The sequence below is a fragment of the Eurosta solidaginis genome, chromosome 3, assembly GCF_040869045.1.
Source record: "Eurosta solidaginis isolate ZX-2024a chromosome 3, ASM4086904v1, whole genome shotgun sequence".
NCBI classification, from domain to species: domain Eukaryota; kingdom Metazoa; phylum Arthropoda; class Insecta; order Diptera; family Tephritidae; genus Eurosta; species Eurosta solidaginis.
In genome coordinates, this window is record NC_090321.1 from 63275306 (window position 1) to 63288930 (window position 13625).

The 13625-nt window shown below is 33.1% G+C and overlaps 1 protein-coding gene across 11 annotated transcripts in view; it reads left to right on the plus strand.

The window, feature by feature from the left end:
- sm (smooth) overlaps positions 1 to 13625 on the plus strand; it is a 625429-nt gene that overhangs the window by 248068 nt on the left and 363736 nt on the right. For all 11 annotated transcript variants that reach the window (XM_067772005.1, XM_067772006.1, XM_067772004.1 and 8 more), the window contains one exon: positions 3612 to 3749. In XM_067772005.1, the coding sequence (XP_067628106.1) occupies positions 3612 to 3749 (138 nt within the window). The remainder of the gene's footprint in view (positions 1 to 3611; positions 3750 to 13625) is intronic.

Below are 13625 nucleotides of genomic sequence, written 5' to 3' on the forward strand. Positions count from 1 at the left end.
ACTTAGCCTTCCTTACTTGTTTTTCGGCCAATCTATTGAAGTCCAATAAAGTATTAGTTATATATATATATATCTCTCAAAACTAATTTATTTTTGACAATTTTTTTCCGAAGAGTGGTTTGGGTTATTCTCTTTTCAAAGCGCTTGTAGCTTTGTTTTTAATGAAACTCACTTCGATAGCAAAATTATCAAAAATCTGTGCAATTTTTGAGAGACTTGTTAGACTAAAGTTGATTTCCTACAAGCGCTGCATACTAAACAAAATACCGAAAATGAAAAGTTCGAAATTTTTTTTACATATTTTCGAAAATGTTTTTGAGATTGGTTTGTATAGTTTCAGTTAAACAAATCGTTAAATTTTTCGACTAAAATTAAGGAAAAAAAAACATAAAAAAAACAAAATAATTGATAATACGAGTATTTGCAAAGAATTTTCACTGTTTTTTGCTTACTAGTCAACTTAAGCTGTTTTGAATGATAAACTAATTTATATAATGTATTTAATTAGCGAGCTTTGCTCATATTGCTTTATACAATGGTTTTTGTAATTGATATTAGAGAAAAATTGTAAGTTTACAAACGGCGGTGGTTACTAGGACATGTTTCTGAATTTCACTTCTTCATCAGCTAGCTTTTCGGGAGCTGAGCGTTGAACTCGAATCTCCAACATTCATATCAGTGCAAGCCTTTTAGCTGCTAAGCCATATGAATGTCCCGTTGTTCGCTGTACAATTGGTCACTAAGAGTTGCCTTTTTGTTTATATTCCTCTTGATCACCATGTAGGCACATACACTCTGTATGTAGTTTATTCCTAATGGTGTGGATATGATTTTTAGACGCGCTTTTGAAAACTTAGTAACATTTGTTCGGATTTTTACAGTATTTGTTTTTAATACTGCCGCTGTTACTATTATATCAATATGATCATATGTATTTAATTAGCGAGCTTTGCTCATATTGCTTTATACAATGGTTTTTGTAATTGATATTAGAGAAAAATTGTAAGTTACAAACGGCGATGGTTACTAGGACATGTTTCTGAATTTCACTTCTTCATCAGCTAGCTTTTCGGGAGCTGAGCGTTGAACTCGAATCTCCAACATTCATATCAGTGCAAGCCTTTTTGCTGCTAAGCCATATGAATGTCCCGTTGTTCGCTGTACAATTGGTCTCTAAGAGTTGCCTTTTTGTTTATATTCCTTTTGATCACCATGTAGGCACATACACTCTGTATGTAGTTTATTCCTAATGGTGTGGGTATGATTTTTAGACGCGCTTTTGAAAACTTAGTAACATTTGTTCGGATTTTTACAGTATTTGTTTTTAATACTGCCGCTGTTACTATTATATCAATATGATCATATGTATTTAATTAGCGAGCTTTGCTCATATTGCTTTATACAATGGTTTTTGTAATTGATATTAGAGAAAAATTGTAAGTTACAAACGGCGATGGTTACTAGGACGTGTTTCTGAATTTCACTTCTTCATCAGCTAGCTTTTCGGGAGCTGAGCGTTGAACTCGAATCTCCAACATTCATATCAGTGCAAGCCTTTTTGCTGCTAAGCCATATGAATGTCCCGTTGTTCGCTGTACAATTGGTCTCTAAGAGTTGCCTTTTTGTTTATATTCCTTTTGATCACCATGTAGGCACATACACTCTGTATGTAGTTTATTCCTAATGGTGTGGGTATGATTTTTAGACGCGCTTTTGAAAACTTAGTAACATTTGTTCGGATTTTTACAGTATTTGTTTTTAATACTGCCGCTGTTACTATTATATCAATATGATCATATGTATTTAATTAGCGAGCTTTGCTCATATTGCTTTATACAATGGTTTTTGTAATTGATATTAGAGAAAAATTGTAAGTTTACAAACGGCGATGGTTACTAGGACATGTTTCTGAATTTCACTTCTTCATCAGCTAGCTTTTCGGGAGCTGAGCGTTGAACTCGAATCTCCAACATTCATATCAGTGCAAACCTTTTTGCTGCTAAGCCATATGAATGTCCCGTTGTTCGCTGTACAATTGGTCTCTAAGAGTTGCCTTTTTGTTTATATTCCTTTTGATCACCATGTAGGCACATACACTCTGTATGTAGTTTATTCCTAATGGTGTGGGTATGATTTTTAGCGCGCTTTTGAAAGCTTAGTAACATTTTTTCGGATTTTTACAGTATTTGTTTTTAATACTGCCGCTGTTACTATTATATCAATATGATCATATGTATTTAATTAGCGAGCTTTGCTCATATTGCTTTATACAATGGTTTTTGTAATTGATATTAGAGAAAAATTGTAAGTGCTCATGGTTTATTAACAATTGTTTTTGTTTTTATCGGCCTGTTGATAAATGATTCAAGGTTCGATTCGAGCTCAAGGCCAGAACAATAATTTTTTCTAATGATAATTATTGTTATTTTTTAATTTTTCTAAATTTGAAAAATTGTATTTTTGTTTTTGGAATAGTAAGTAGAAAATTTTTCAGACAACCTGCCATAGCTGCGCAGATAGATCCATTTCGAAAAACAAAAACAATTGTTAATAAACCATGAGCACTTGGGAATGTCAAACAAAGTAATTGACAATAAACAAAAATCCAACATTATCAGTGATTTGCACCAGATGGCGCAACGCTGAATAAATATGGTTGGTAAAAAGGAATAGAAGTAGCAAATTTGCCAGTCAAACACACCACCGCTGTATAGCTAAATGGTTAGCACAGCATGCCTAAAGCGTACTGATGATGAAGGCTTAGCACCCTTCGAAATGGATCTATCTGCGCAGCTATGGCAGGTTGTCTGAAAAATTTTCTACTTACTATTCCAAAAACAAAAATACAATTTTTCAAATTTAGAAAAATTAAAAAATAACAATAATTATCATTAGAAAAAATTATTGTTCTGGCCTTGAGCTCGAATCGAACCTTGAAAAATTGTAAGTTTACAAACGGCGATGGTTACTAGGACATGTTTCTGAATTTCACTTCTTCATCAGCTAGCTTTTCGGGAGCTGAGCGTTGAACTCGAATCTCCAACATTCATATCAGTGCAAGCCTTTTAGCTGCTAAGCCTTATGAATGTCCCGTTGTTTGCTGTACAATTGGTCTCTAAGAGTTGCCTTTTTGTTTATATTCCTTTTGATCACCATGTAGGCACAGACACTCTGTATGTAGTTTATTCCTAATGGTGTGGATATGATTTTTAGGCGCGCTTGACAAAAGGAATATAAACAAAAAGGCAACTCTTAGAGACCATATGTACAGCGAACAACGGGACATTCATATGGCTTAGCAGCTAAAAGGCTTGCACTGATATGAATGTTGGAGATTCGAACGGAATAATTTATATAATATTACATTTAAGTAACAGAACCTTACATTATCTGCTCTTAAACCAAACAAATTGGTGGTACACCATTTATAATAAGTAAAAAGTAAAATATTTATATAAGCAAATTATTTTAAAAGTAAAAGTATATCATAAACTTAAATATTGTACAATTACTTTATGCTACATATTTGTTAAGTATTTATACATTTTTTTTTCCACTCAACATTGGTAACTTTAATTTTGTATTCTCTTTGCTTCTGCGCTGATTTCCAGGCGGTCGTACAACAAAGCCAGCAACAGGCTTTACTCAACAAATCCAATGATGATCTACGACGAAAACGCCCTGAAACTACTCGACCAAATCACATTCTACTCTTCACCATCATAAATCCATTCTATCCGATTACAGTGGTAAGTGCACGTGTACTCATGACAAAAACAAAAAAAAAAAAATTATATTGAAATGCAACCATTAGAGTTCTACCTCTGTTAAGATTTTATTGCGTAAATATATTTGGTGCACCCTGTTGGAAAATCTGTAGTGAAATAATAAAATAACTCAGTTTTAAATAGCTTTCTTAGAGCTAGTTTTGAGTTGGTTACAAATCAGCGTGAATAATGCTGATTTATTTAAGGTTTATGCAAATTAACTGCCCAGTTTCTAGGAAATTTTAAATGACTTTATTCTGCTTATAAATAGTCAGTTTGTAGCTAGTTGAAATCAGATATTTTTTTTCTTTTTCAAATAAATGTACCCAATTATGAAGAATATCAAGAGTGTTCTATTTACTAACTAGTTACAAGTCCACTTATAAGTAAGCAGTTTGTAGTTAGTTTAATTTCAGTCACTAAGGTTTACTTCAAAATATCGAGATTACAATTGGTTGAACTTAATGAACTTGTAAATAAAAAAATAAAAAAAATTTTAAGTTAAACGGTTTTATTGAAAACAATGCTTACATTAAGTAATAATAATAGATACTAAAAGCTAGAAAATAATTAGGTACGTCCTAGGTAGTAGTCATCACACTCCTCATCAACCTAGGGCGTTGATCGGACAATTAAATAAAAGCGTTGGACGTGTAAAAGTTCTATTGATAGGCATTAGTAAGACCAACTGAACCTTAATCAGGTTTTGCTACGCCTCACATTTTTAGAAATTTCACGGGCCCAACGCTTTTATTTAATTGTCTGATCAACGCCCTATTCATAAATGTATTACGTGTTCCAAATATGAGCCAAATCGGACCACAAATATGATTTTTTGAATAATCTAGATCCTTGCGCCACCTAGCGCCGATTTTTTTCATAGGTCGCTTTCTATCCATGTATGTATTGTTTTCCAATATGATCAAAATCTGACAACAAATACGATTTTTTGAAATATTTCAATCCATGCGCCACCTATCGGAGCTTTTTTCTTAAACTCTAGTTTAAGTTGACTAGACTTTGACCTTGCCACTTTGTGCGATAACAGACAATTTTGCTCTTCATCTTAATTTAAGAGGTTAAAATGGCAGGGTTAACCTCTAGGCAACTTAAACTCGAGTTTAGACTCGCACTAAGAAACCAGAAGTAAGAAACTAACTATAAGTCAGGTAATAAAAAACCAATTTGTAGTTAGCTGGAAATAAATTGAATTTTAATTAAAAAAAGGAATACAAAAAGTTTAATTTTATAAAATGTTCGGACGAATATTTTGTTTTTGTTCGATTCTTTTATAGTAAGTTCCAGCCTTTAAAATACACTAACTACAAACTCGATTAAAAGTAGTTAATTTGTAGTTAGTTGGAGATAAATCGTTTTGGTAGACAAAGATTCACAAAATGATCCAAATCCATAAAATAAAAACTATTCCTTCAACTTACAACCTTACTTAATTGGCGTTTCATCGTTTAAACGGTTTGGCCGGCCAACAGGGCCGCCCCTTCCTGTGCTTCCGTAGGCGGGTACACATAAGACTACATGACCGGAGCATCATCTTTGATTCGCACGATCTAGCCAGCATAACCGCTGCCTTTTAATTCGCAGGACTGAGTTGGGGTCTGCGTAAAGCTCGTACAGCTCCTCATTTAATCTTCTTCGGTACTCGCCGTCGCCGACATGTAGGTGTCCATAAATCGTTCGAAAAAGTTTTCTATCGAACACTCCCAGACACACCTCAGCAGGACGGTTACGATAAGTGACTTGTAGAGCATGATCTTCGTTTGCTGAGCAGCATTTATTGGATTTCAACGCTGATGTTGTTTGTGTAATGCTGGTTCCCAAATAAATGAAGTCTTCCCACAGTGACGTGGTTGCCAAGGCGCTAATGCGCTGAATCTTTGCCTGGTGGCAGCAGGTACTTCGTTTTGTCCTCATTCACCATGAAACCCATCGTTTCCGCTTCTTTTTACAGTTTGGAGTAAGCAGAGCTTACGGCGCGCGTATTCAGGTCAATGAATATAGCTGCTGTCTTATAGAATATTATTGCAGAGCGTTTAAGTTCTTCAGCTAGCATAATTTTCTCCAGCATCAAATTAAAAGAATCGCATGATATCTGAAACCTCGTTTAGTTTCGAAAGACTCGGAGAGGCCCTTCCCAATCCTGACTGCTCAACGTCATTTTACACAGCCGTATAGGTTTTGCCGGAGAAACCAAGTCCGGACCTAGCGTCATATAGGCAGAGCCTTCTTGTGCTGTCGAAGGCGGCTTTAAAATCGACGAAGAGGGGATGTGTGTCAGTTCTTTTTTCTCGGTTTTTTCCAAGATTTGGCACATTGTGTCTGGTCGATGGTTGACTAACCAGGTCTGTAGCCGCACTGATAGGGTCCAATCATCCGATTTACGTTGAGCTTCAATTTTCCGCACAATACACTTGTGACTGGACCTTATATGCGATATTAAGATGGCTGATTCCGTGATAGTTGGCACAGTTTGCAGGATCACCCTTCTAGTGGACGGGGCAAAGAAAACTTAAGATTCTAATTGTCGGGCATGCACTCGTTTGACCATATTTTGATACATGCCACTTACTGCCGTATTTGAATAGCTCTGCAGGCAATCCATCAGCGCCCGCAGCCTTTAGAAAAGTGCACATCATTGAAAAGTCTAGAATATATAAATTACTTCTTCAATCCACTACAAATACACTTAAAAGTAATTAGCTTGTAGTTAGTTGTGAACAAACTAATAAAAATTGAGGATATAAAAAAAACATGTTTACAACTAATTGCAGATTCATTTTAAAATAACTAGTTTGTACTTGTTTGGAAACTAACCTGCTACAAAACTAGTTAAAAATAACTAGTTTGCAGTTTAAAAACAAAAAAAAAAAAAACCATTTGCTATCTTCAAAAACCTGTTCAAAGCCATTATACAAAACTTATTTATTGGAAATAGTGCGATTTTTATTTTAGACATTTTAAGGTACTGAAAAATGCAGGATTTAGAATAGAAATTGATGTATATTAGAACGATTTTGCGTCATCCCTTGTCAAATTTGGTTTCGAAACAAACCGGTTTCGGCGTTGTGCCATCATCAAAGTCGATTTTCGTTCTGATTTAGAAATTGTTGTAACTACAAACGTCTCAAAATCACTTTACAGTTGATATCGAAAACATCTTTTGAGGCAGTTTCTTAGGCTGATTACGGATTCAATTTAAACCAACCACTTTGTAGTTTGTTGAGTTCAAACCCACTACAAACACTGTTAAAAACAACTAATGTAAAGCTAGTTGCAAAAAATTCGACTTTTTTTTATGGAAATGGAAATATCTTCAAAAAATTAAGTATATAATTTCTGCAACTACAAACTCATAGTGTTTCTATCGGAACCCGCCTATGGAAGCAGAGGTAGAGGGCGGCCCTCACTCCGTTGGAAGGACCAGGTGGAAAACGATTTAAACTCCTTTGGTGTGACCAATTGGCGCCGGTTGGAGGAGCGAAGGAGCGACTGGCGCGCCTTGTTGGACGGCCATAACCGTTTAGCCGGTTAAGCGCCAATTAAGTAAGTAAGTACCAAACTCATTTGTATACAAATAGTAAAAACAAAAACAGATTTAAGCTAAAATATATTTAAAGCGGCCTTAGCATATTCTTCAATTATGATTTAAATACGAGTTCCATTAAGGTACATGGTATGTGTTGTCTACACTTCAATATAAACGTGGATTTTTAGTCTCGTTAAAGCCGCCTTTTAGCGAAATTAACATAAAGTATTTATGTATATATGTGTATGTGTGTGTGTGTGTGTGTAAGTATGCACAGAGCTTTTACGAAATATGTTTTGCAAAATGCAAAATAAACGTCGAAGTGCAACGTTGAGTGGTGCCTAAGTGTACAACACCCGGAGCAGAGCCGCCGCGCCCATTTAACGTGCAACAACCTCGTAGGCTTTGGGTAGCGAAATATATTGTTGCTGGCTTAAAAAAAACCGCTAGCCCAACAGCGGAATGTTGATGAATAGTTGATGGCTTGATGGTGATAGAAAAAATGCGTGTCAAAGAGAAATATGAACAAGTAAGGAAGGCTAAGTTCGGGTGTTACTGAACATTACATACTCAGCTGAGACAAAATAAGAAAAAATCACCATGTACGAAAATGAACCTAGGGTAACCCTGGAATGTGTTTGTATGACATGGGTATCAAATGGAAGGTAATAAAGAGTATTTTAAAAGGGAGTGGGCCTCAGTTCTCTAGGTGGACGCCTTTTCGAGATATCGCCATAAAGGTGGACCAGGGGTGACTATAGAATTTTAATTATTATATTTATATTTTAAAAGGGAGTGAGAGTTGTATATGTGAAGGCCTTTTCGAGATATCGACCAAAATGTGGACCAGGGTGACCCAGAACAGTATTCCTGCCATTATTCCAAGAGCTTTTGATTTCGAACGGTATAGAATTATGGCATTTTTCATTTTTCGAAATTTTCGATATCGAAAAAGTGGGCGTGGTTATTGTCGGATTTCGGCCATTTTTTATACCAAGATAAAGTGAATTCAGATAAGTACGTGAACTAAGTTTAGTAAAGATATATCGATTTTTGCTCAAGTTATCGTGTTAACGGCCGAGCGGAAGGACATACGGTCGACTGTGTATAAAAACTGGGCGTTGCTTCAACCGATTTCGCCCATTTTCGGAGAAAATAGTTATCGTCATAGAAGCTATGCCCTTACCAAATTTCACAAGGATTGGCAAATTTTTGTTCGACTATTGACTATTTTGAAATTTTCTTTTATTTCTGTGTTTTGTTGCACCATATATATACTGGAGTTGAATGTTGACATAATTTACTTATATACTGTAAATATATAAAATTTTTTGTTAAAATTTGACTTTTAAAATTATTTTTTTTAAGTGGGCGTGTTCGTAATTTTTATTTAGCGCACATATAGTAATAGGAGTAACGTTCCTGCTAAATTTCATCACGATATCTTCAACGACTGCCAAATTACAACTTGCAAAACTTTTAAATTACATTCTTTTAAAAATGGGCGGTGCAACGCCCATTGTCCAACATTTTACTAATTTTCTATTCTGCGTCATAAGTTCAACCTATTTTCCAAGTTTCGTCGCTTTATCCATCTTGGGTAATGAATTATCGCACTTTTTCGGTTTTTGCGAAATTTTCGATATCGAAAAAGCAGGCGTGGTTATGTAACGTTCGGTTACTGGTTTCAAATTAAAAGTTGTGGGTCCATATACCTGTCATATCTCGGCTACCTCTCAAAAAAAAAAAAGAATATGTATTAGAGTTATAAAGAAAAATGCCATAATTCAGAAATGCAGAGTTCCATTTGTTTTCTAATTTGCTCCACCCTTTCTGGAAAATGTTCAATATGAAGGAGCTCCAAGAACGCCCTTGAAGACCAGAGTTGATAGATAATAGTTATAAATATTTTCCCCTGTCACATTTTTGAACATTGGATGTAACATGAACAAGCCAATTTGCACCAACGTAGAAGTGCAAAGTGCAAAAATGACTGGCAGACTGTCAGGCAAACAACATTGGTGTGCCTATAACAAAACAACAAGAACGATCGCATAGCGTACGCACAAAAAAAACGTTTTTTTTTTTTTTGTTGTAACAAACGGATTTTTCGCAAGGTGATTTCTCTATTTTCCCGCGTCTATGTTAGATGTTGATGCCGTTTTTTACAGGATTTAAGAGAAGAAAAAAAAAACGGAAAAGCCACGTGAGATATATGGGATAAACTAATAAAAGGACTATAGCAATAAATGAATGAGCAAAAAACAGTACGGACATGAATATTGAAAAATTCACTGCAACATTCCTTTGAATCTGTCTGCATAAATGTTCAGTATTTCGAAGGAACATTTGTTTTTTTTCTGTGTATTAAAGTTACAGCAAAGTAGTCTTTTTTAAGCTCACAACCATTTTTGTGTTTAATTTTTTTTTTTCCAATTTTACTCAAACTTTTTGTTGCAAAAATCAATTTTTTTTAAATAAATAAATTTTGATTCTTTCCTTACAAAGTTTAAGGAACACAAGCACTATAAGAATTGCAAATGGACTATGGTCAGCCATATCATCGTGTGAGACATTCAGGCAAACCTGGCCCTCATATGACAAGGGGCGCACAGGAGCGCTTCTGATTTTAAACAAATCAGGTCTATCGTCCCTGATAAGGGTTCTAACAGGGCATTATTTAATAGGCACGCATGGTGCTAGAATGGGGGCAACGACCTTCGACTATTGTCGTAGCTGCAGATGTACAGAAGAGGAAGAGAGTGTTCAGCACCTTCTCTGTCATTGTCCTCCGCTTAGTAGGCGTAGGTTGGCCATCCTTGGTAAACCTTTTCTACATGACCTCGCTGCGGTCTCTAGCTATGAAGTAAAGGCTCTAGCAAAATTTATAATTTCCACGTGGTGGTTAAACCCGCTATAGGCAGGGTAGGGGTCCGCTTTGAGACCGTATAGGGTATTACAATGGGCACATTGGTGGCCTATGTAGTGAGCTGTGACCATAGTGTCCAGCTCAGCCCTTGCAACCTAACCTAACCTACAAAGTTTATAACAAATTGAATACTTTAGACAAAAAAAAAATGTTTCAAAAACATTCAAGTAGATTTTTTTCTTTTTGTTTTAGATTCACAGCTTCCAAAAATTTTTTTCGCTTAAATATCAACTTTTTTGGCAAATTTTAGCTCTTTGAAAGTTTTTATTTTTTCCAAAACTTGTTAATATTCTCTTAAAAAAAAAGCCCTATTGTTTTTTAAATATAAAAAACAAACAGAGGTTTAGAGTAATATTTTATCAAAATTTTTATGTTATATAAGATGATTTAAATTTTTTTAATGTTTTTTTTAATTTTCGATCTTAGTTTTTTTAAATAGTATAATTTTGTAAATTACTTGTTATAGTTTCGAAATTGTCTAACAAATATAAATAATTAAGGCAAAAATAATAAAAATATAATATATGTACATGCATGTAAATTATTTTTTATATCTATTATTTTTTGTTTTTTTATCATCCCATTTTTTTACTTGCTACTTTTTTTTGGAAAATTCTCATTTTAAATGTTTTTTTTTTGAATTTTTTTCGGAATTGATTGTCTAAAAGTTTTTTGAGAATTTTTTTAAAAGAAAATATTCTAAAATAATTTTTTGAATTTTTTTTGTTGTTTTAAAGTCTTTTTCGAGTTTTTTTACTTTTAGTATAATTTTTTTGTAATTGTTTTAGAGGATTTTGAATTTTTTTAATAAAAACAACTTCTGGTAGCTATTTTACTTGAATATTGCAACAGTTCTCTTTTAAAAAAATGTTTAAGTTTATGAGAGTTTTTAAGCAAAATTTTATAAAAAAAATTCAAACTAATACATTCTTAATAAGAAATTTAAAAACAAAATATGAAAATATCCAAAAACGAAATTATTAAACACAATTTTTCCAGGTTTAAATACTAATTTTTTTTGGAAGTTGGCTGTTTAAATACTTTTAAACTTTACCATTCTAAAGTATTTTTTTTTGGATTTTTTTGCGTTTTTTTTATTAAAAAAAAATTATATTTTAGTTGAATATTACAAAAAAACAATTTCGACATTTTTTCTAAGTTTGCGGATCACAAAAAACAAAAATACTTTCGAAAATGTACTTTAAAAATAAGTATTTTTTAATATAAATTTCTGTGAAATTTTTTGAATAATTTGCGTCAGATCGTGGATTAAAAAAAAAAAAAAAAACAAAACAAAAAAGCAATAACTTCAAGAATATTTTAAAAGGCTAAGCAAACTGAAATCAAAACGTTTCCACAAAAGAAAAAAACTTAAAATTGTAAGGTTATGAACTTTTTTAATAAAAAAAAAACTGTCTCTCAAAAATATAAACATTTTAAAATAAATTTAAAATAATATTTAAAAAATTTTTTTTTATTTGCCGGCTTGAGGTCTGATGTTTTGGAAAATAAAACACAGATGTTTTAAATTTTTTACCAATATATTTCGGTTATGCACGATAACCGTCCTCAGGGTGAAATTTCAAAACGTTTCCAAAAAAGAAAAAAACTTAAAATTGTAAGGTTATGAACTTTTTTAATAAAAAAAAACTGTCTCTCAAAAATATAAACATTTTAAAATAAATTTAAAATAATATTTAAAAAATTTTTTTTTATTTGCCGGCTTGAGGTCTGATGTTTTGGAAAATAAAACACAGATGTTTTAAATTTTTTACCAATATATTTCGGTTATGCAGTTGTTAACAACTCCACGTACAAAGGGAAAGACGTGTCAAAAATTTCACCCTGAGGACGGTTATCGTGCATAACCGAAATATATTGGTAAAAAATTTAAAACATCTGTGTTTTATTTTCCAAAACATCAGACCTCAAGCCGGCAAATAAAAAAAATTTATGAAATAGAAAGGTCGCCAAACTAATATTTAATAATATTTTTATTTCAGGGTTTTGAATTAAGTATTTTGAAAAAATTTTTTTTTTTTTTTATAAAAAAAATAAAATATTTTTTTACAGTCTTTTTTATGATATTAAAACGCATTTTTAGTAATTTTAGTATTAAAGCTAGCTCTTGTAAAAAATAATTACTTTTATTACGTCTTGGATTCAGAATTTTGAAAACAAATTTGTGTTTTGGAATCAAAAAAAAAATATTTTCAGAAAACCTAAAAGTCCGTTACAAAATAAAATCAACTGTATACACATACACTGCCAACAAAAAAGCTAAGACGACAGCAAAATAGCAAAAGAAATCCCTCGCGCTGCGTTGAAAGCATTGCCGGGACTTACGCTGTGACCAACACGCTACGCGCTTATCCTTCGATTGTTGTTTCTATTAAGCACAGTTCCACTTACATCTACATATTCTTGTACTTACATATCTGTTATGATGTCAGTGTGTTTAAATGCGCTCGTTGAATGTATCAGAACTTCACAATAGACCGTCAACTACAATGGCAATGGCTCTTGGATTTGCAATAGGGACTCACACATAAACACAGATATACAAACTACGTACATGTTACAACTACATTGGCAACGGCTCTTTGATTTTCAATAGGGACTCACACATACACACATATATACAAACTACGTACATGTTACATGTCCGTTATGCATATCAATATTTATATGAACAAACACATTTACAAACACACACACAGATGCAAGCATATATTCTATTATCTATTGTTTACGGTACTAAAGAAAACAAGCTTTAAAGCTATATAGCCACTGTTTTTTTTTTTTTCAAATCCCACAGTTATGCATACGTGTGTATATGTGCGTTTTTGTTTGTTTTTACATTCACCGCCATTGATGTGCTCACACAACAATGAACAGCAAATCAAGATAGCCAATATTACGGAGCATCAACAATGACCATTAGCATGTCAGATTGAGATTAGAATTCATTTCACACACACACACACACACACACACACACACACACACACACACACATACACACACACACAGAAGGCGCATAACAACACTGATGGTGGTCGTGGTCAGTTTACAATGATGTAGAGTCAACATTTTTTTTAAAGAAATATTTTGCTTTGTTAGAAATTACATGAAATATTTGAAATTTAATTCTCACTTGCATATTTTGGCATTTGAGGTTTGATTTTGTGTGTGGCAACTGTTCATAGTTTAGGGATTTCGTTAACTTTACTTTGCGAGTGCGTCGAATTCATGAATTTAGTTTTTCTTCTTTTTATTTGTATTGTTTTGAGTTGTCTTTAATTTAAATAAAAATTAGTGAATTCTATGTTTACATTCCTCTTCCTCTGCTCTCTTTGAACTTGTTCGAATGTTTTTATTATGA